The 21,924-nt window shown below is 42.7% G+C and overlaps 1 protein-coding gene across 1 annotated transcript in view; it reads right to left on the bottom strand.

The window, feature by feature from the left end:
- Window positions 1-21,924, bottom strand: part of LOC141055947 (uncharacterized) — a 161,153-nt gene that overhangs the window by 40,115 nt on the left and 99,114 nt on the right. Inside the window, exons 9-14 of the mRNA XM_073552644.1 lie at window positions 17,066-17,214; window positions 16,757-16,936; window positions 16,551-16,674; window positions 16,369-16,466; window positions 16,080-16,170; window positions 5,442-6,774 (exon numbers count right to left, since the gene is read on the bottom strand). Of these exons, the coding sequence (XP_073408745.1) occupies window positions 5,442-6,774; window positions 16,080-16,170; window positions 16,369-16,466; window positions 16,551-16,674; window positions 16,757-16,936; window positions 17,066-17,214 (1,975 nt within the window). The remainder of the gene's footprint in view (window positions 1-5,441; window positions 6,775-16,079; window positions 16,171-16,368; window positions 16,467-16,550; window positions 16,675-16,756; window positions 16,937-17,065; window positions 17,215-21,924) is intronic.

The following is a 21,924-nucleotide window of genomic DNA, read 5'->3' as shown; positions in this document are numbered from 1 at the left end:
GATGTCACTTTTGGGTATTTTCTATCATATAGAGCCCTCAAAGTGTCGCTGTTTAACTTTTAACCCTTATAGCTTCCTAGCAAAAAAAAAAAATTTAGTTACAAAATTGCGCTGATATAAAGTAAACATGTGGGAAATGTTACTTATTACGTATTTTATGTGACAAATCTGTTATTTAAGGGCATGAAAATCCAAAGTTGGAAAATTGCAAAATTTTCACCAAATTTCCGTTTTTTTTTCACAAATAAACACAAGTTATATCAAAGATATTTTACCACTAACATGAAGTACAATATGTCATGAGAAAACATTGTCAGAATCACCGGGATCCATGGAAGCGTTCCAGAGTTATTACCTCATAAAGGGACAGTGGTCTGAATTGTAAAAATTGGCCCGGTCATTAACATGCAAACCACCCCCGAGGGTGTAAAGGATTATGGAGGCCACTGTGCTCTTAGGAACCTTGGTTCCTGAGTACCGCAGAAATTCTTTTGTAACCTTGGCCAGATCTGTGCCTTGCCATAATTCTGTCTCTGAGCTCCTTGACCAGTTCCTTTGATCTCATGATTCTCATTTGGCCTGATATGCACTGTGAGCTGTGAGGTCTTATATAGACAGGTGTGTGCCTTTACAAATCAAGTCCTGTCAGTTTAATTAAACACAGCTGGACTCCAATGAAGGAGTAGAACCATCTCAATGAGGGTCACAAGGAAATGGACAGCATGCGACTTAAATATGAGCATCTGAGCAAAGGGTCTGAATACTTATGACCGTGTGATATTTCAGTTTTTCTTTATTAATAAATTTGTAAAAATTTCTACATTTCTGTTTTTCTTTCAGTCAAGATGGGTGCAGAGTGTACATTAATGAGAAAAAAAATGAACTTTTTTGAATTTACCAAATGGCTGCAATGAAACAAAGAGTGAAAAATTTAAAGGGGTCTGAATACTTTCCATACCCACTGTATACTAGTCCCCTAAAATTAGAAAAATTTCCAAAATGGAAGTGTCTTAAAATGAACCTGTCAGCGGGACTGAACTGAGTAAATTAGATACTGTAATGTTGGAGCCGTTATTTTGATTAAAATGATACTTGGGTTGATGACATCCGTCTTGTGGTTGTTGTTTTATTTTTATTTGTAGTTTTCAGTTAATGAGATTCTCGTGCTCCGGGGCGGCCTATGGGGGTCTTTATGTGGTGTTCTGCTTACATGTTCATCCTGATGGCTTATGACAGGTCACAGTGACCTGCCCCCTATTTTACATACTGCTTATCATACTGTTTGAAAAAAATACATTCATCACGCAGGCATTGGCGCCTATGCTGTAGTTGAGTACTGCAGTGAGCAGGCGCCGGGAGAGGCCCAGTGCATGCGCACTGCAGGACTTTCCTCTGCCCTCAATAGGGCAGATAGGTACACCTGCGCAGGAGCGTGATGCCGAGCAGACTGTATGGATGATTCAGGGACGTCTCATCCACACAAACCAAGAAGGAGGACAGCATCACAAGAAGATGGGAGGCGCAGGACCAAGAAGAGCGACAACCCCCAGAACGGACTGCCCCACAGGTTCTTCCAGGTCGGATTGGGGACACATATACAGCATTATAGAATGCTGTATATAAGCCCTGAAAGGCTGTGGCTGCATCTCATATCAGCCTAACCTCGTGACAGGTTCTCTTTAATCAAAATGGCGACGGCCCTCAGGATGAATATGTAAGCAGAGCACCACAGAAAGACCCCTCTCCACAGGCTGCCCTGTGCACAAGAATTTCATTAACTGAAAACTGCAAATAAAGATTAAACAACCACAAGATGGATTTCATCAACCAATAAATCATGATGAGTAAAACGGCGACAACCTGACAGGGTCTGTAGTTTACTGAGCACAATCCTGCTGACAGGTTCACTTTAACAAACCCGAGATCCGTAATATAAATCTAGCTTCATTATTTCTACACAAACTGCATACCAGCTCTCCCTCAATTATGCAGGTCCTAAGGCACGATCTTAACATAGATGTTGGCAACACATGTGCAAAATACTAAATAGACAGCCACTCACAGCCTACCAATTAATGGAGGGGGTGACTGCTTAGTATACAGCACTGGCAAAAATTAAGAGACCACTGCCAATTTTTAAAAAATCATCTTCTCGACATGTCTGACAGCCATTCCATTCCAGTGTCAGTTGAATTCCAACCAGAGTACACCTCATTCTGCTTAATGTGCTTCTGATTAGGTTTAAAAAACCCTGCTGTGGTGTTCACAATCCTCTTGCAATAGGACAAGCTGGATGGCAAAACAAGCGTTAGTAGTATCCCAAAAGTAATAGGAATGAAAAAATAACTTTTAACTATGCCAAAGGAGTTGAAAAGAAGTCTTGAGTGAGGAAAAGAAAGGCTCAATTATGGCTTTACTAGCATAAGGATACAGCGAGCATCATGTTGCATCCATCCTTAAAATTTCTAAGACGGCAGTCCATTACAACAAGGTCAAGCAGCAGACATTGGGAACAACAAAGCTACAGACCGGCAGAGGGCAAAAACGACTCTCCACTGACCATGATGACCGTCATTTTATTCAAATGTCACTCAGCAACTGCAGGATGACATCAAGTGACCTACAAAAGGAATGGGAAATGGCAGCTGAGGTGAAGTGCACGGCAAGAACAGTTCGTAACAGGCCCCTAGAGGCAGGGCTCAAGTCATGTAAAGCTAGAATAAAGCTTTTCATCAATGAGAAGCCAAGGAGAGCCAGGCTGAAGTTTGCCAAAGACCATAAGGAAAGGACCATGGAGGACTGGAGTAAGGTATTATTCTCTAATGAGTCTAATTTTCAGCTTTGCCCAACACCTGGTCGTCTAGTGGTTAGTTGGAGACCTGGAGAGACGTACAAGTCACAGTGACTTGCACCCACCTTGAAATTCGGTGGAGGATCAGTGATGATCTGGGGATGCTTCAGCATGACTGGAATTGGGGAGGTTAATCTTTGCGAAGGACGTATGAATCAAGCTGCATACAAGGTTATCCTGGAAAAACAGTTGATTCCTTCTGCTCAGGCAATGTTCCCCAACTCTGAGGATTCGTTTTTCCAGCAGAACAATGTGCCATGCCACACAGCTAGGTCAATCAATGTGTGGATGAAGGACCACCACATCAAAACCCTGTCAAGGGCAGCCCAATCTCCAGACCTGAACCCCATTGAAAACCTCTGAAATGTAATCAAGAGGAAGATGGCTAGTCGCAAGCAATCAAAGAAGAATTCCTTACATTTTTGTACCAGGAGTGACATAAGGTCACCCAAAATCAGTGTGAAAGACTGGTAGAAAGCAGCCAAGACGCATGAGAGCTGTGATTAACAATCATGGTTATTCCACAAAATATTGATTTGTGAACTCTTCCTGAGTTAAAACATTAGTATTGTTGTTTCTAAATGATAATGAACTTGTTTTCTTAGCATTATTTGAGGTCTGCAAGCACTGCATTTTTTTTGTTATTTTGACCATTTGTCATCTTCTGAAAATACAAAATGTAGTGCTTGGAAATTCAAAGACATGTTGTCAGTAGTTTATAGAATAAAAGAACAATTTACATTTTACGCATGAATATACCTATAAAGAGAAAAATCAGACTAACTGAAAATTTTGCAGTGGTCTCTTAATTTTTGCCAGAGCTGTATATTTGCACAATAGAGGCCTGTATAGGGCTCTGTTCACATGCAGGTAATGCATAGTGTCTGGTTCACAGCCTATTAGTCACGACCATACTATTCAATTAGGTGGGCTGGCTAGCACTCTCTAAATGCATCCCATATGAACACTCCTGTATACAAAACCCAAAGTGCTGGGCTTGGCTGCACCTGCTCATATAAATATGTGAGGTATTGGTCGATATTTTGGCCAAGATATGCAAGCTCATATCCCAACGTCAAGGGTCCTCACGCTTGCGAGTCCTATCACTAAACTAGTAGCAAAGTCACTATCTTAACATATAAACAATAAAAATAAAGATGCAAACAGATGGATATTAGTAATAAAGGTAAATGTTTATTAATCATACATTACAAGTTTTAAAGAGGTGATCTGATACCTCTCTCTACCATGTGGTCTGGTATCAGGTGTGGGTAGATACTGTTGAATTTGATTAGGACAGTGGAAGAGGGAACCATCCAGTCCCCAGTTTGTGTCATCTCATTAATAAGACACCATAATTATTAGATGCTTGTTGTCTGACGTTTGCCTCAGCAACTGTTCCGATTATGTATACCAGACAAGGGCCGGTCAACCTCTTTATGATGCAATTGTAGACTTCACATAACAGCAAAGTATTCTATATACATGGTGAAATATTTTGGATTGTTATATGTATTACACTTGCTGATGTTTATTGGTCATTACATACAGTATATTTTCCTAATTATTATCATTAAGTGTTTTAAATTGCTTTCCCTTTTCAGACTTGTGACTCAACTTTTACATTTCATCAATTACTGTATATACTCGAGTATAAGCCGACCCGAGTATAAACGGAGGCACCTAATTTTGCCACGGAAATCTGGGTAAGCTTATTGACTCGAGTATAAGCTGGGTATGCTTTGTCCCCTTAACCCTGTCCTGCTATGCGTGCCTCCCCCATCCTGTCCTTGTATGTATGGCTCCTCCGTCCTGTCCTGCTATGAGTGGCTCCCCCCTACCATCCTGTCCGGCTATGTGTGGCTACCCCTGTCCTGTCCTGCTATGTGTGGCTACCCCTGTCCTGTCCTGCTATGTGTGGATTCCCCATCCTGTCCTGCTATGTGTGGATTCCCCGTTCCCGCATGGCTCACCCCCCCTCGTGCCGTCGCTGCATCTCCATTGTCCTGATGGGGGAGCTCTTCCTGTGCTCAGCGGTCACATGGTACCGGTCCTTAAGGTAATGAATATGCGCTCCACGCCTGTGGAAGTGGAGACGCGTGCATATTCATAACCTTAATAAATAGTACCACATGACTGCTCAGCACAGGGGAAGAGCTGCCAGCGCCAGGACGGAGATGCAGCAAAGGCGTTAGGAGAGTGAGTATGATATCTTCTTGAAGCTGGTGGCTGCAGCTGTCATTGTGCCACAGCCGCCGATTCCTGCCGCTGCTCCGCCGCTCCCCCTCCCCCCCACCGGCATTCTGGACAATGACTCGTGTATAAGCCAAGGGGCGCGTCTTCAGCACAATAAAATGTGCTGAAAATCATCTCGGCTTATACACGAGTATATACGGTAAATCATTTTATAAAACAAGAAATGGCTACATCCCTGTGTAATTTGCATTATGTTTAACAAAATGTAATTTCTTTGTTAAACATTTTCCTATTGTCATTGTGAAAATAGCTTCTCCTCTCTATGTATCCTCTGATCCTCATAAGAACAGTGTATTTACAAGATCAATTTCCACATTCTGAACATTAAAATAGCTATTCCCTTATATGAGTTCTCAGATGTACAGTAAGATTTGATTTTGTCGTAAAACATTTTCCACATTCTGAACATGACAACGGCTTTTCCCCTGTGTGAATTCTCAGATGTGCAACAAGACTTGTTTTATAGGTAAAATATTTCCCACATTCTGAACATGAAAATAGCTTTTCCCCTGTGTGAGAGTTTTTGTGTTTAGCAAGATCACTTTTGCAAGTAAAACATTTCCCACATTCCTGACATGAAAATGGCTTCTCTCCTGTGTGACTTCTCTGATGTGCAGTAAGACTTGCTTTTGTGGTAAAGTGTTTCCCACATTCTGAACATGGAAATGGCTTCTCCCCTGTGTGAGTTCTTTTGTGTTTAGCAAGATATCCTTTGAAAGTAAAACATTTATCACATTCTGGACATGAGAATGGCTTCTCCCCTGTGTGAATTCTCCGATGTGAAAAAAAATTTGCTTTATTGTTAAAATATTTCCCACATTCCGAACATGAAAATGACTTCTCTCCTGTGTGAATTATCTGATGTGCAACAAGATTTCCTTTTTGTGTAAAACATCTCTCACATTCTGGACATGAAAATGGCTTCTCCCCTGTGTGAGTTTTCTGATGTACAGAAAGATTTCCTTTTTTCGTAAAACATTTCCCACATTCTGGACATGAAAATGGCTTCTCCCCTGTGTGAGTTCTTATATGTTTAACAAGGCTTCCATTGCAAGTAAAACATTTCCCACATTCATGACATGAAAATGGCTTCTCCCCTGTGTGAGTTCTTTTATGTTTAACAAGATCTCCATTGCAAGTAAAACATTTCCCACATTCATTACATGAAAATGGCTTCTCCCCTGTGTGAATTCTCTGATGTATAGTAAGGCTTGTTTTAGTTGTAAAACATTTTTTACATTCTGAACATGAAAATGGCTTCTCCCCTGTGTGAGTTCTTTTATGTTTAACAAGATTTCCTCTGCAATTAAAACATTTCCCACATTCTGGACATGAAAATGGCTTCTCCCCTATGTGAATTCTCTGATGTACAGTAAGATATGTTTTCTTGGTAAAACATTTCCCACATTCTGTACATGTAAATGGTTTCTCCCCTGTATGAGCTTTTTCATGTTCATCATCCCTTTTATTATTTATATTTTGTTTAACAGTCTGCAATGAATCAAAAGATAGGCCCTCTTGATAAGGAATAGATGATAGATTTTTGCTGTGAAGGGCTGGCAGGAGATCAGGAATAATGTCATTCTCTTCGTTTATATATGGTGTGGTACTATGATCAGCTGCTTCAAAATCAGAAACTGTCACATGTCCCTCTGACACACAGTCATCTGCCAAGAAAAAAATATATATACATTATTTATTTTATAACTGCTTAACTTTGAAATAAATTGTATTAAAAGTCAGTCACCCCGTCACTTAGTTACCCGATGTGTACCTTAAAAACCTGCGTGCTCGCGCCGGGAGCTGCGTGCACGAAGGTTTCTAAAGGTACACATCGGGTAACTAAGTGCCGCGCGCCGCTTAGTAACCAGATATTTACCTTAGAAACCAGTTTCCTCGCTGGTGCTGATCGCTGGTGAAGCTGCCTGTTTGGCAGCTCATCAGCGATCATGTAGCGATGCACCAGCGATCCTGACAAGGTTGTATCGTTGTCGGGATCGCTAGTGCATCTTTAAGTGCAACGGTACCCTTAGAGCACAGCAAAGGACAGAGGCCAGAGGAGGCGGTAGGCGAGCCTAGCCAGTACAGCTGGGTAACAGAACTAATGCCAATGAATAGATCTACCCATGATGCCATTGTAGGATTTGGCCAGGACGGTAGTCGTGGCCGAGGACACCAGGGCCTTGGTGTCCTGGCCTCCTCCCACAGAAAAACTGCTTCTGCCCGTGTACCTGATTACAGTCCTGGTTCACCGTCAGGGATTCCACTGCGATGCGGCACATCTCCTGTACACTCGATTTCGGTGTATAGGGTTGAAAGAACGGACACAGATACCGGTTCAGATGCCAAACAAACGATTTTACTTTTCTCCTCAACATTCCCGGGCACATCAGTAACATTACAGTCCACACAGCATTCCTCCTGCACTCTCCCTTTCCTGCTTTCTTTGTCCTCACGCACATTACGGGTTAGTAGCGCCCTAGTCGGTACCGCAGCATCACTTCTGTAGGATCACAAGACAGGGGATCTTGTTCATCCGTTTCGCCCCAGACTTACAAGCTTCAGCCCTATTTAAGATCTGCCACATTGGGAATCTTCTGCGCCCTGCACGGCTCTTGGACCACGTAATTCTCTCCTTTCCTTGTTGCTGTGAAACACCGTAACTCCCAGGGTGCTTAGGTCTCATCCAGCTCCCGTCTGACTGGGCCCGTGCACTTTTCTTCTAACAGAATGTTTCGTAGCTGCTATGTCATCCTGGGCCTAGAGCCCTTGTGGACACTTCGGGCATCCTCGCCCTTCTAACCTGTTCCTATCTCCTACACTTACTTAACCCATAGCAGCTCCTTCTATAATTAACCCTCTATGGACTTCCTATCAGCTATACCTAACAAGGCCCACTAGTATACCCCCATCTAGTGGCCCACTACAGAACTACACTTACCCATATCTAGGAACTCTGTAATAATAGTCCCCTCCTCTAATGACCCCAAAGGATGCACCAACTTACCCTAATCTATACATAAATATGCAGAACATTATACAACACAATATATTACAATCTTTACAGCATTGTAACACAATATGATGTGGCAGTACCAATAAAGCAAACAATGGTAATACACTATGAGTGTAGCAGTACCAAGAATAATGACATATATACATTAGGACTTCTTAAAGGGAGATGACCTTAAAGGGGACGTCTTACTGCACTCCCCTACACCATTGCCAGCCTGTTCATCATGATCCAAACTGTACTGATGAAGCAGCCAGTGCTAAAGCCCTTACAAACCCAGATATCTCCTCCCTGTCCATTAGGTTTCATACTGAACTGCTCCTGTAGTCAACGCCCCTAAACAGACAGAATTTTTTTTGCTTCTCTGTTGCTTCATACAGAGAAGGAATTCAGCCCTGCATGGGATAAACCTAACAAAAAGTCTCCAAAATGGATAATTTTTGGACGTCTAAAAGGAGCTGATGGAGAGGAGCATAGTGAGGAGGAGCTGGTGATCCAAATTGTCAAATGCTGCAGAGAGATCCAGAAGAATCAAAACAGAGTTTTACATGAACCAGGATGGAAGAGAGAGGATGTTTTATTACTTGAATGGAATTACTTGAGCATTGTATGTTGGTATAATTTGGGTATTGTACACTGTTCAAAAAACATAAAGGAAAAACTTAAACAACAGAATATAACTCCAAGTAAATCAAACTTCTGTGAAATCAAACTGTCCACTTAGGAAACAACACTGATTGAAAATCAATTTCACATGCTGCTGTGCAAATGGAATAGACAACAGATGGAAATTATTGGTAATTATCAAGACACCCTCAATAAAGGAATGGTTCTGCAGGTGGGGACCACAGACCACATCTCAGTACCAATGCTTTCTGGCTGATGTTTTGGTCACTTTTGAATGTTGGTTGTGCTTTCACATTCGTGGTAGCATGAGACAGACTCTACAACCCACACAAGTGGCTCAGGTAGTACAGCTCATCCAGTATGGCACATCAATCCGAGCTGTGGCAAGGTTTGCTGTGTCTGTCAGCGTAGTGTCCAGAGGCTGGAGGCGCTACCAGGAGACAGGCTAGTACACCAGGAGACGTGGAGGGGGCTGTAGGAGGGCAACAACCCAGCAGCAGAACCGCTACCTTTGCCTTTGTGCAATGAGGAACAGGAGGAGCACTGCCAGAGCCCTGCAAAATGACCTCCAGCAGGCCACAAATGTGCATTTGTCTGCTCAAACGGTTAGAAACCGACTCCATGAGGATGGTCTAAGTGCCCAACGACCACAGATGGGGGTTGTGCTCACAACCCAACACTGTGCGGAACGCTTGGCATTTGCCACAGAACACCAGGATTGGCAAATTCGCCACTGTCGCCCTGTGCTCTTCACAGATGAAAGCAGGTTCACACTGAGCACATGTGACATACGTGACAGAGTCTGGGGATGCCGTGAAGAGCGATCTGCTGCCTGCAACATCCTTCAGCATGACCAGTTTGGCAGTGGGTCAGTAATGGTATGGGGTGGCATTTCTTTGGAGGGCCACACAGCCCTCCATGTGCTCATCAGAAGTAGCCTGACTGTCATTAGGTACCAAGATGAGATCCTCAGACCCCTTGTGGGACCATATGCTGGTGCGGTTGGCCCTGGGTTCCTCCTAATGCAGGACAATACCAGACCTCATATGGCTGGAATCATAGAATCATAGAATCATAGAATCGTAGAGTTGGAAGGGACCTCCTGGGCCATCTGGTCCAACCCCCTGCTCAAAGCAGGATTCGCTAAATCATCCCAGTCAGATGTCTGTCCAGCCTCTGTTTGAAGACTTCCATTGAAGGAGAACTCACCGCTTCTCGTGGCAGCCTGTTCCACTCATTGATCACTCTAACTGTCATAAAGTTTTTTCTAATATCTAATCTGTGTCTCTTCCCATTCAGTTTCATCCCATTGCTTCTAGTCTTTCCTTGTGCAAATGAGAATAAAGTTGATCCTTCTACAATGTGACAGCCCTTTAGATATTTGTAGACAGCTATTAAGTCTCCTCTCAGTCTTCTCTTTTGCAAACTAAACATTCCCAAATCCTGCAACCTTTCCTCATAAGACAGGGTTTGCAGACCGGTCACCATTCTGGTCGCTCTTTTCTGAACTTGCTCCAATTTGTTGATGTCTTTTTTAAAATGTGGTGCCCAAAACTGGACACAATATTCCAGATGAGGTCTGACCAAAGAGGAGTAGAGGGAAATAATGACTTCACGTGATCTAGACTGTATGCTTCTGTTAATACATCCTAGAATTGCATTTGCCTTTTTTGCTGCTGCATCACACTGTTGACTCATATTCAGTCTGTGATCTATTAGTATACCCAAGTCTTTTTCACATGTGCTGTCACTTAGCCCTATTCCTCCCATTCTATATATGCTTTTTTCATTTTTATTGCCCAGATGTAGTACTTTGCATTTCTCCCTGTTAAAAACCATTCTGTTAGTTGCTGCCCACTTCTCCAGTTTATTTAAATCTTTTTGAATCCTCTCTCTCTCTTCTCTAGTATTAGCTATCCCTCCTAGCTTTGTGTCATCAGCAAATTTAATCAGTTTACCCTCAATTCCTTCATCTAAATCGTTGATAAAGATGTTGAACAATACAGGGCCCAGGACAGAGCCCTGTGGTACCCCACTTGAGACATTCTTCCAACTGGATGTGCAGCCATTTACGACCACTCTTTGGGTCCGATCACTAAGCCAGTTATGAATCCACCTAACAGTTGCCTTGTCCATTCCATACTTAGTCATTTTTTCAATAAGGATTGTATGAGAGACTTTGTCAAATGCTTTGCTGAAGTCAAGATATACTATATCTACAGCATTTCCTTGATCCACCCAATCAGTGATACCGTCATAGAAGGAAATTAAGTTAGTCTGACATGACTTATTAGTTAGAAACCCATGCTGACTCTGTTTAATCACTTCATTCTTATCCAGGTATTGACATACATGTTGTTTAATAATTTGTTCAAAGATCTTTCCTGGTATAGAAGTCAGACTCACCGGCCTATAGTTGCCTGGGTCCACCTTCTTCCCCTTTTTGAAGATAGGAACAACATTTGCTCTTCTCCAGTCTTCTGGCACTTCTCCTGTTCTCCAAGAATTTTCAAAGATTATGGAGAGGGGTTCAAAAATTTCTTCTGCTATCTCCTTCAGTACTCTGGGGTGTAATTCATCTGGACCTGGAGACTTGAATTCATTTAGGTTAGCTAAGTGTTTCCTCACTATCTTTCTGTTTATAGATATCCTGGATTCTTCTATTCCCTTAATAGGACAGTGAATAACAGTTGATGTTGCATTTCCTTTCTGAGAGAAAACAGATGCAAAATAGGAATTTAAAAGTTCAGCCTTCTCAACATCCTGTCTTACCATTTCATCATTTTCATCCTGTAAAAATCCTATAGCATCTTTGACTTTTCTTTTACTTTTGACATATCCCCAAAATCCTTTATTATTGCTTTTGACATCTCTTGCAAGCCTCAGTTCATTATCAGCTTTAGATAATCTGATTTGTGCCCTGCAGGTTCTGCAGACAGCATTATATTCTTCTTTAGATATGCCTCCCTCTTTCCATTTTATAAACATTTTTTTCTTCCTTTTTAGCATGTGCTTAAGTTCTGTGTTCATCCATCCTGGTTTCCTTAAATGCTTCCTATTCTTCCCTCTTTTCGGAATTGTTAACAACTGTGCTTTGAGAATTTCATTTTTCAAAATTTCCCATCCTTCCTGGACATTTTTGTCTTTAAGGATATCCAGCCATTGGATCCCTCCAATTCTCTTTCTGAATCCCTTAAAATCTGCCTTTCTGAAATCTAACCTTGACGTCTGAGTCTTCACAGGTCTTCCACCTCTAGTAATCCAAAATTCTAAAATAGCATGGTCGCTACCTCCTAGGGTCCCAGCCACTTTTACCTCCTCAACCATTTCCTCCCTGTTTATAAGGATTAGATCCAAGGTAGCAGTTCCCCTCGTTTTCTCCCTTACCTTTTGGAAGATAAAGTTGTCAGCAAGAGAGGATAAGAATTTCCTTGACCTGTTAGTTTTGCCTGAGAGAGATTCCCAACAAATGTCTGGATAGTTGAAATCTCCCATGACAACTATGTCATATTTTTTGGAGAACTTGGCCATCTGATGCATAAAGAGTTCATCTATATCTTCGGCTTGCACAGGCGGCCTGTAGTAAATGCCTACAATGGTGTCCTTTCCATTGTTCTGTCCTTGTATTCTTACCCAAACAGTTTCCACAGAACTCCCAGTCTCTGAAGCTTCAATCTCTGTGCAGATATACGCGTTTCGAACATACAATGCGACACCCCCTCCTCGTTTATCAAGTCTGTTTCTTGCAAATAAGTTGTATCCTTCTAGTGACACACTTCTGGAGTGTGTCAACAGTTCCTGCAAGATGAAGGCATTGAAGCTATGGACTTGCCCGCCCGTTCCCCAGACCTGAATCCGATTGAGCACATCTGGGACATCATGTCTCGCTCCATCCACCAACATCACGTTGCACCACAGACTGTCAAGGAGTTGGCGGATGCTTTAGTCCAGGTCTGGGAGGAGATGCCTCAGGTAACCATCTGCCGCCTCATCAGGAGCATGCCCAGGCGTTGTAGGGAGGTCATACAGGCACAGTGAGGTCATACAGGCACGTGGAGGCCACACACACTACTGAGCATCATTTTGACTTCTTTTAAAGACATTACATTCCACTTTAATTTTGTGTGTGACTCCAAATCCAGGCCTCCATTGGTTAATAAATTTGATTTCCATTGATGATTTTTGTGTGATTTTGTTGTCAGCACATTCAACTGTACAGAACAAAGTATTCAATGAGAATATTTCATTCATTCAGATCTAGGATGTGTTATTTGAGTGTTCCCTTTATTTTTTGAGCAGTGTATATTGGTATTATATGGTTGGTATTATGCACTGAATATTAGAACATTTTGGTATAATTTGGGCACTATGTTGGTATCTGAGCACTATATATCAGTACCGTATATACTCGTGTATAAGCCGAGATTTTCAGCCAATTTTTGGGGGGTGAAAGTCCCCTCTCGACTTAGTCGCGAGTCATATACAAGGGGTGGGCGGGGGAGTTAGAGACCATACTCACCCCTCCTGGCACGTCTCTGCAGCCCCTGCTTCTCCAGCGGTCGTCTTCTTCCTGCTTTCAGCGGTCACGTGGTACCACTCATTAAACTCATGAATATGTGCATATTCATGAGTGTAATGAGCGGTACCACGTGAACGCACGAAGAAGACGACCGCTGAGAAGACCGTGCGCCAGGAGGGTGTGAGTATGACGGGGCGGAGCAATATTCACCTGTCCCCGTTCAATCGTCGTGCACCGCTGTGTCTCCGGGTCCTCCTGCTGTGACTTCAGCAGAGGGCGCGATGACGTAGTCAGTGCGCGCCCTATAATGAACGTCACTGCAAAGACCCAGGAGACACAGCAGTGGACGGCTTGAAAAAAGTGCAATAACACGAGATCAAAAGGATGGATATAAATAAACATGGTACCGCTGAAAACGTCATTTTCCAATTTTTTTTTTTTTTAAAAAAACGTCTTTAAGTGTGTGACAGAAGCTAAACATGAATAAAGGTATAAATCTGTAATCGCATCGACCCGAGGAATAAAGTCGCCTAATCACTAATACCGCAAGAGGAACGGCATAAAAAATAAAACCAGTTCTTCAACTTTTGTGGATTTGTTCATTCTGCCTCTCAAAGATCGCAGTAAGGCGATCACAGTGGTTTACCCCCACAAATGGGGTATCAGCGTACTCAGGACAAATTGCACAACAACTTTGTGGGTCTAATTTCTCCTGTTACCCTTGTGAAAATAAAAGTTTTTGGGGCAAAAAGATCATTTTTGTGGAAAAAATATGATTTTTCTATTTTCACTGCTCTACGTTATCAACTTATGTGAAGCACTTGGCGTTCAAAGTGCTCACCACACATCTAGATAAGCTCCTTGGGGGGTCTAGTTTCCAAAATGGGTCACTTGTGGGGAGTTTTCACTGTTTAGGCACATCAGGAGTTCTGCAAATGCAACATGACACCCGCAGAACATGCCATCAAAGTCTGCATTCCAAAACGGCGCTCCTTCCCTACTGAGCTCTGCCATGCGCCCAAACAGTGGTTCCACCCCACACATGGGGTATCAGCGTACTCAGGACAAATTACACAACAACTTTGGGGGTCCTATTTCTCCTGTTACCCTTCTGATAATAAAAATTTGGGGGCAAAAAGATCATTTTTGTGGAAAAAAATATGATTTTTTATTTTCACGGCTCTACGTTATAAACTTCAGTGAAGCACTTGGGGTTCAAAGTGCTCACCACACATCTAGATAAGCTCCTTGGGGGGGTCGTTTCCAAAATGGGTTCACTTGTGGGGGTTTCCACTGTTTAGGCACATCAGGGGCTCTCCAAACGCAACATGACAACTGCTAAATATTCCAGCATATCAAATGGCGCTGCTTCCATTCCGAGCCATGGATCCAAATAGTGGTTTACCCCCACATATGGGGTATCAGCATACTCAGGACAAATTGCACAATAACTTTTGGGGTCCTGTTACCCTTGGGAAAATAAGAATCGAGTGTGAAAAGATCATTTTTTTGGAAAAAAATATGATTTTTTAATTTTACGGCTCTAAGTTGTAACCTGTGAAGCCCTTGGGGGTTCAAAGTGCTCACCACACATTTAGATAAGTTCCTTGGGGGGGGTCTAGTTTCCAAAATGGAGTCACTTATGGGGGGTTTCCACTGTTTAACTACATCAGGGGCTCTCCAAACACGACATGGCATCCGCTCTCGATTCCAGCCAATTTGACATTCAAAATCTCAAATGATGCTCCTTCCTTTCTGAGCACTGCCGTGCGCCTAAAGATTGGTCTTCCTCCACACTTGGGGTATCGCTGTACTCAGGAGAAATTGCACAACAAATATTGTGGTTCATTTTCTCCTGATACCTTTGGCAAAATAAAAAAATTGTGTCCAAAAAAAAAAAATTGGGGGGAAAAAAGTTAAATGTTCATTTTTTTTCTTCCACATTGCTTCAGTTCTTGTTAAGTACCTAAAGGGTAAATAAACTTCTTGATTGTGGTTTTGAACACCTTGAGGGATGCAGTTTTTAGAATGGTGTCACTTTTGGGTATTTTCTGTTATATTGACACCCAAACTCACTTCAAATGTGAGTTGGTCACTAAAAAATGGTTTTGTAAATTTTGTTGGAAAAATGAGAAATCGCTGGTCAACTTTTAACCCTTAGAACTTCCTAACAAAAAAAATTTTGGTTCCAAAATTGTGCTGATGTAAAGTAGGCATGTGGGAAATGTTATTTATTAACTATTTTTTGTGACATATCTCTCTGATTTAACGGCATAAAAATTAAAAGTTTGAAAATTGCAAAATTTTAAACATTTTCGCCATAGTTCTGTTTTTTTCATAAATAAACACAAGTGACATAAGACATTTTACCACTAACATGAAGTACAATATCTCATGAAAAAACAGTCTCTGAATCAGCGGGATCCGTTACAGCGTTCCAGAGTTATAGCCTCATAAAGTGACAGTGGTCCGATTTTCAAAATTAAGGCCTGGTCATTAACCTACAAAATGGCTTGGTCCTTAAGGGGTTAATGCCCTATAGTGCGCTCTTATGCCATGCCGCAACCGATTAACGCCATCTCGTTGCTCATGTGAAGCTGCAACTTAGCTTCTTAGTTGTAATGTGCCTTTAAGTGCCAGCAGATTGGTAAATTTCCAGGTCCTGAGAACCCCACCAATTGCATAATAAACTGCTGTGAAGAGAGCTGCTTGTGAGGTAGGTTCACAAAACAGAGTACAAATTCAATAAAAAGTCTGCAAAATCGAAAACAAAATTCTACCAAACGGTGAATAATAGAGAGTCTACTACTCACCTGAGCGGTTATCTGTTGAAATCTCTTCTTTACACCTCTCATCACTTCTCACATATATCTCTGTAGTATTAATATGGGTCAGATCTTCACCCTGAAACACATATTGTAAAAGTCACAGACAGATGGAGAAGTCCCATCTATGATCAGCTCTAATCCTGCCATCTCCACCATTCTCATTACACAACTATAAAACATATAATACTGGTGGATAAAACAAGACTGAGCACAAGACCTTCACAGCCGTCTACACATCATAGGGGAGATCTCATGACACCTTCTCTCCATCTACCTGATGATCCTGAGGAACATCGGGATCTTCTTGTTTACAGTCCTGTGGGAGGAGAGAACGGGGACATCTCTCTGGTGTTGTCCTTTTACTAGATATATCTGGAGGAAACACATACAGGGACTGAATTCATTTTTTTACCCACAGATAATTATAGGCCGTGAGTATTTAGTCCTGTCTATCACCTGGTGATGTGAGGGGCTGGGGATCCTCCATCATGACGTCCTTGTACAGATCTTTATGTCCTTCTAAATACTCCCACTCCTCCATGGAGAAATAGACGGCGACATCCTGACACCTTATAGGAACCTGACACATACAATGATACCATCATCCCCCGATCCCTTCATAGCATTACTGTATAATGTCCCAGCATTCCCAGCAGTGTCACCTCTCCAGTAAGCAGCTCAGTCATCTCGTAGGCGAGTTCTAGGATCTTCTGGTCATTGATGTCCTCATGTATCAGAGGGTGAGGTGGAGGCCCCGTGATTGAGCTCAGGGGTCTTCCCCATCCCTCAGACACAGGGTCCTGACAGCGCTCAATAGAGGTCTTCTTCACTACTGTGTAATCCTGGTTATGGAAAGACACATTAATAAATCTCAATACAGACATTTCCAGAGTCCTCACCTCTCCAGTTCTGTCCATCTGTTATTCCCATAGATAAGAATGATGTAATGTGACATCATCAGGATCTCTCACCTCTCCAGTAATTCGGAAGAGAATCTCTTGGGTGAGGTGTAATATCTTCTCCGCCATTTTGTCTCTGTCCATATCCATCCTTGACAAGTCAGTCAGGAAAATTCTCTTATATATAAGATCTCCACTGAAAGGGTCCAGTATTGTGGGACCTGAATGAGGAGATGATGGAAAATCATAAAGAATCCAATGAAATAGCATTTAGTTACGTAACGGTATTTTTCGGATACCCATGACAGAACCACGAGAGGGGGGATCCGCCCTTCAGGAACAGGAAACCTACAGATACAAAAAGGGCGGCACCTCTCCCACGCATCAATTGTATTACAGAGCTTGAGGACCTCCATGATTAATGACACAGAAAATATACAAAATATACACCAATATCTACACAATATATACAGAATCTATACAACTATTCACGAAAACCTGAACAATCTCACAGACGTGACCACTTATGAGCAGAGGATGTCCGCACCCATGCGTGAAGGGAGGGAACTAAGGGCGCTGTCATGGGTATCCGAAAAATAACCATTACCGGTACGTAACTAAATGCTTTATTTGGACCCCATGACAGCACCACGAGAGAATTACAGAGATATAAACACTATCTTAGGGAGGGACTACAGCCTGCAGCACCCTTAACCCGAAGGTGAGATCTGAGGAAGCACCCATGTCCCGCCTATAATGATTACAAAAGGTGGAAGGGGATGACCATGTGGTTGCCTTACATATTTGATCAATGGACACTCCAGATCTTTTTGCCCAAGAGGACGCCATGGCTCGAGTGGAATGCGCCCTTAGATTCTGTGGAGCCGGACCGCCATCTGCTGTATAAGCTAGAGAGATAACCTCCCTAATCCATCTTGCTAACGTACATTTCGAAACCCTAAAACCTTTCCTAGGGCCCCGGAAGGATATAAACAAGGCATTTCCCCTTCTCCAGGGATTAGTGACAGATAGATACTCAAGTTGACATCTCCTAACATCCAACGTGTGAAGCTTGTCCTCTTTCTGATTAGTAGGGTTAGGGAGGAAGGAGGGGAGGACTATCTCTTGTGACCTATGGAAGTCCGAGGCAACTTTGGGCAGGTATGCGGGGTCTTGTCTAAGCACTACCCTTTCATCTAAAATCTGCGTGTATGGAGGAATTCTAGAGAGTGCTTGGATATCACTTATTCTACGCGCTGAAGTAATAGCTACTAAAAAAGCAACTTTGAGGGATAAGACCTTGATCGAGGCAGATACCATGGGTTCAAACGAAGCCGTAAGGACTAAGTTCAAGTCCCATGGTACACACCTTCCTTTATGTATGGGCCTAGATCTGCCAGCTGCTTTGATAAATATGGAGACCCAGTAATTCTTAGCTATATTACAGTTGAATAATGCACCAAGGGCGGAAACCTGCACTTTCAGGGTACTAGTGGCAAGCCTTAATTCTAGACAATTCTGCAGAAATTCCAGAATCTGGCCTATAGGTAACCCCTCTTCTGCCCTAAACTCAGAAGTGGTCAAAAATTTTCTCCAGGTCCTGGCATAGATATTTGTTGAAATTGCCTTCCTACTTTTTAGAAGAGTGGCTATTAGACTCGGGGAGAATCCTCTATCCCTCAACAATGCCCTTTGAAACCCCACGCCATCATGTGGTGCCCCGCTACTTGTAGATGGTTGATTGGTCCCTGGAAGAGGAGATCTGGCAGATCCGGCAGTACCCAGAGATCACAGACTGCCATAGTTCTTAGCCATGAGAACCAAGCCCGTCTGGGCAAGAAAGGGGCAATCAGTATAAATCTTGCCGTGTCCTCTCTAATCTTCCTCACCACCAGAGGTAACAGGGATAACGGAGGGAACGCGTAGGCCAGGTTGAAGTCCCACTTTTTCAGGAAGGAGTCTGTTGTGAGTTCATTCTCTGGTTCACCAGTTGTGAGTTCTCCTTCCAAACTCCCTCTGGTGGTAACAGGAGGTAGAGAGGCTGATTTGATTGGTGGAAATCTGCCACCTGAGAATGAGGATGACGATTGGATCTCAGGAGTCTCAGATTGGATTTAAGACAGCCGACGCCCTATTCAGTTGCTGGTCAGCTCTTGGTTTTCAGCTCTGTTCCAGTCATCTAAAGCTAATTTTTTCTGCTAATGTTCACACTTTTTTCAATTCAGTTTTTTGGTGTGGTCAGCCAGCCCCTGCTGGGGGCTGTGCTGAATTTCCACTCTTATTTATCAGTATTTTGCCAATTGGCTTTTTGTCCCTTATTAGTTCGGTCTCTTTTTGCTCTGTTTCAGAATATTTCAGAGCGCTGATATAGTGGGAGAAGTCTAGTGACTTCAGGGATAATTTTGATATCAGAAGTTTTGGACATGATTTTTGTAGGATTTTTTGCAGGTTGTTGACAGTGTCTTTCCTTTCCTGTCTAGTTAGTTTGGGCCCCATCATTTGCTCAGCCTATTTTCCTGCCTGTGTTTGTGCCTTCATCTTGTTTCACCGTCAATACATGTGTGGGGGCTATCTATTCCTTTGGGGTCTGCTCTGGGGCAGTTAGTTTTCCCTTTTCTTGCTTTAGGCTTATTTAGTCCTCCGGCCGTGACGAGGCGTCTAGGAACATCGTAGGCATGCTGCATAGTTACCAACCTCTCTGGTTTTCTATGACTTAGCTTGTTGTGCTTTTTTCTCCTTGGTGACCCATTCATAACAGAATCACCAGTCATACCGCAGATTCTAGGGTACTCAAAAGCAGGAAAAAGTTGTTTAAAAAAAAAAAAAAGTGTCAGAATTTTTATTTTTTTATTTTTTCCTTTTTTTTCTCTGGGGCCGTAGGAGGATTTTTTTTTCTTTTTCCTAATGGAGATTAAGCAATTGTCTGATCGTGTGGAGCTGCTGAAATGCAGGGAATTTCCACCTACCTCATTCAGTCACATGCTGCTGAACCTAAGATCCCTACTCCTGATGTGTTTTCTGGGGATCCGTCTAAATTTCTAAATTTTAAGAATAATTGTAAATTATTTATGGCCTTGAAGCCTAACTCATAGGGGAGCTCTGTGCAGCAGGTTAAAATTGTCATCTCCTTGCTGCGCGGCGATCTCCAGGATTGGGCTTTTTCTCTGACACCTGAAAATCCTATTTTGACTAATGTGGATGCAATTTTTCAAGCCTTGGTGTTGTTGTATGATGAACCTAAGGCTGTTGATCAAGCTGAGAGAACCCTGTTGGCATTAAACCAGGGTCAGGATTCTGCAGAGTTATACTGTCAAAAATTCCGAAAGTGGGCGGTCCTTACTACATGGAATGATAGTGCATTGGCAGCTCTCTTTCGGAAGGGTTTATCAGAGACCGTAAAAGATGTTATGGTGGGATTTCCTGTTCCCTCTGGTCTGGATGATTCAATGTCATTAGCCATTCAAGTTGATCGGTGTTTACGTGAACGTAAAACTACACGGGAGGCGCTGCCACCTTTTGAACAAACGTCTGAACCTATGCAATGTGATGGGGTTTTGTCTAGGGCGCAACGTCAGGAGTTTAGAAGGCGTAATAAGCTGTGGTTTTTCTGTGGAGACGCCTCTCATATTATTTCTGTCTGCCCAAAACGAGAGAAACGTTTTGCACACACATTTGCTGTGGGCAGTATACAACCTAAGTTTCTTTTGGCAATTACTCTGATCTGCTCCTTATCCACGTTTTCCATGAAGGCTTTTGTGGATTCAGGAGCAGCGTTGAATCCAATGGATTTGGACTTTGCTAAACGTTGTGGTTTTTCCATGACGCCGCTGCGGACGCCTATTCCTTTGAGGGGTATTGATGCTACTCCTTTGGCGGAGAAGAAACCTCAGTTTTGGACCCAGGTGACAATGCGAGTTGCCCCAGACCACCAAGAAAATTGTAAATTTTTGGTGCTGCATAATATGCATGATACTATTGTTCTGGGTTTTCCTTGGTTGCAAACTCATAATCCAGTTTTGGATTGGAAATCTGGGTCTGTGGTGAGTTGGGGATGTCAGTGTGTTCTTAGGGACGCTCCTGTTTTCTCCACCTCTCCTCAGTCTCATGATATTCCTGATTATCTAGCCGATTTTTCTGATGCATTTAGTGAGAGCAAGTCTGCGTCTTTGCCTCTTCATAGGAGTTATGACTGTGCAATTGAGTTGATGCCTGGGTGTAAATTTCCCAAGGGTCAGCTTTTCAACTTATCAGTACCCGAACATGATGCTATGCGATCTTATATTAAGGAGTCATTGGAGAAGGGTCATATTAGACCATCATCGTCACCTTTAGGTGCTGGGTTTTTTTTTGTGGCCAAGAAAGATGGTTCATTAAGACCGTGTATTGATTATCGTTCCCTTAACAAGATGACGGTTAAATATCAGTACCCGTTACCTCTGATGTCTTAATTCTGGAGAATAAATCAGAGTGCCTGCTGGTTTACTAAGCTTGACCTCAGGGGGCGTATAATCTTATTCGCATCAAGCATGGGGATGAATGGAAGACGGCATTTAATACTCCGGAGGGACATTTTGAGTACCTGGTGATGCCTTTTGGGCTCTCTAATGCCCCTTCTGTCTTCCAGTCCTTTATGAATGATATTTTCCGTGACCTTGTGGATAAGTTTTTGATCATCTATCTGGATGATATTTTGATCTCTTCTAGTGATTGGGATTCTCATGTGGAACACGTCCGGACTGTGTTCCGGATTTTGAGGGAGAATTTCCTGTTTGTTAAGGGATCGAAATGCCTCTTTGGTGTTCAGAGGATTTCATTTTTGGGATTTATCTCATCTCCATCGACTATTGAAATGGACCCGGCCAAGGTACAGGCCAGTTAAGATTGGGTTCAGCCTACTTCTTTGAAGGCCCTCCAGAAGTTTTGGGGTTTTG

Source organism: Dendrobates tinctorius, unplaced genomic scaffold (genome assembly GCF_039654945.1).
Source record: "Dendrobates tinctorius isolate UK_male_01 unplaced genomic scaffold, ASM3965494v1 ptg000192l, whole genome shotgun sequence".
In the NCBI taxonomy this organism is placed as follows: Eukaryota; Metazoa; Chordata; class Amphibia; order Anura; family Dendrobatidae; genus Dendrobates; species Dendrobates tinctorius.
This window is presented reverse-complemented; position numbering and strand designations above follow the sequence as displayed.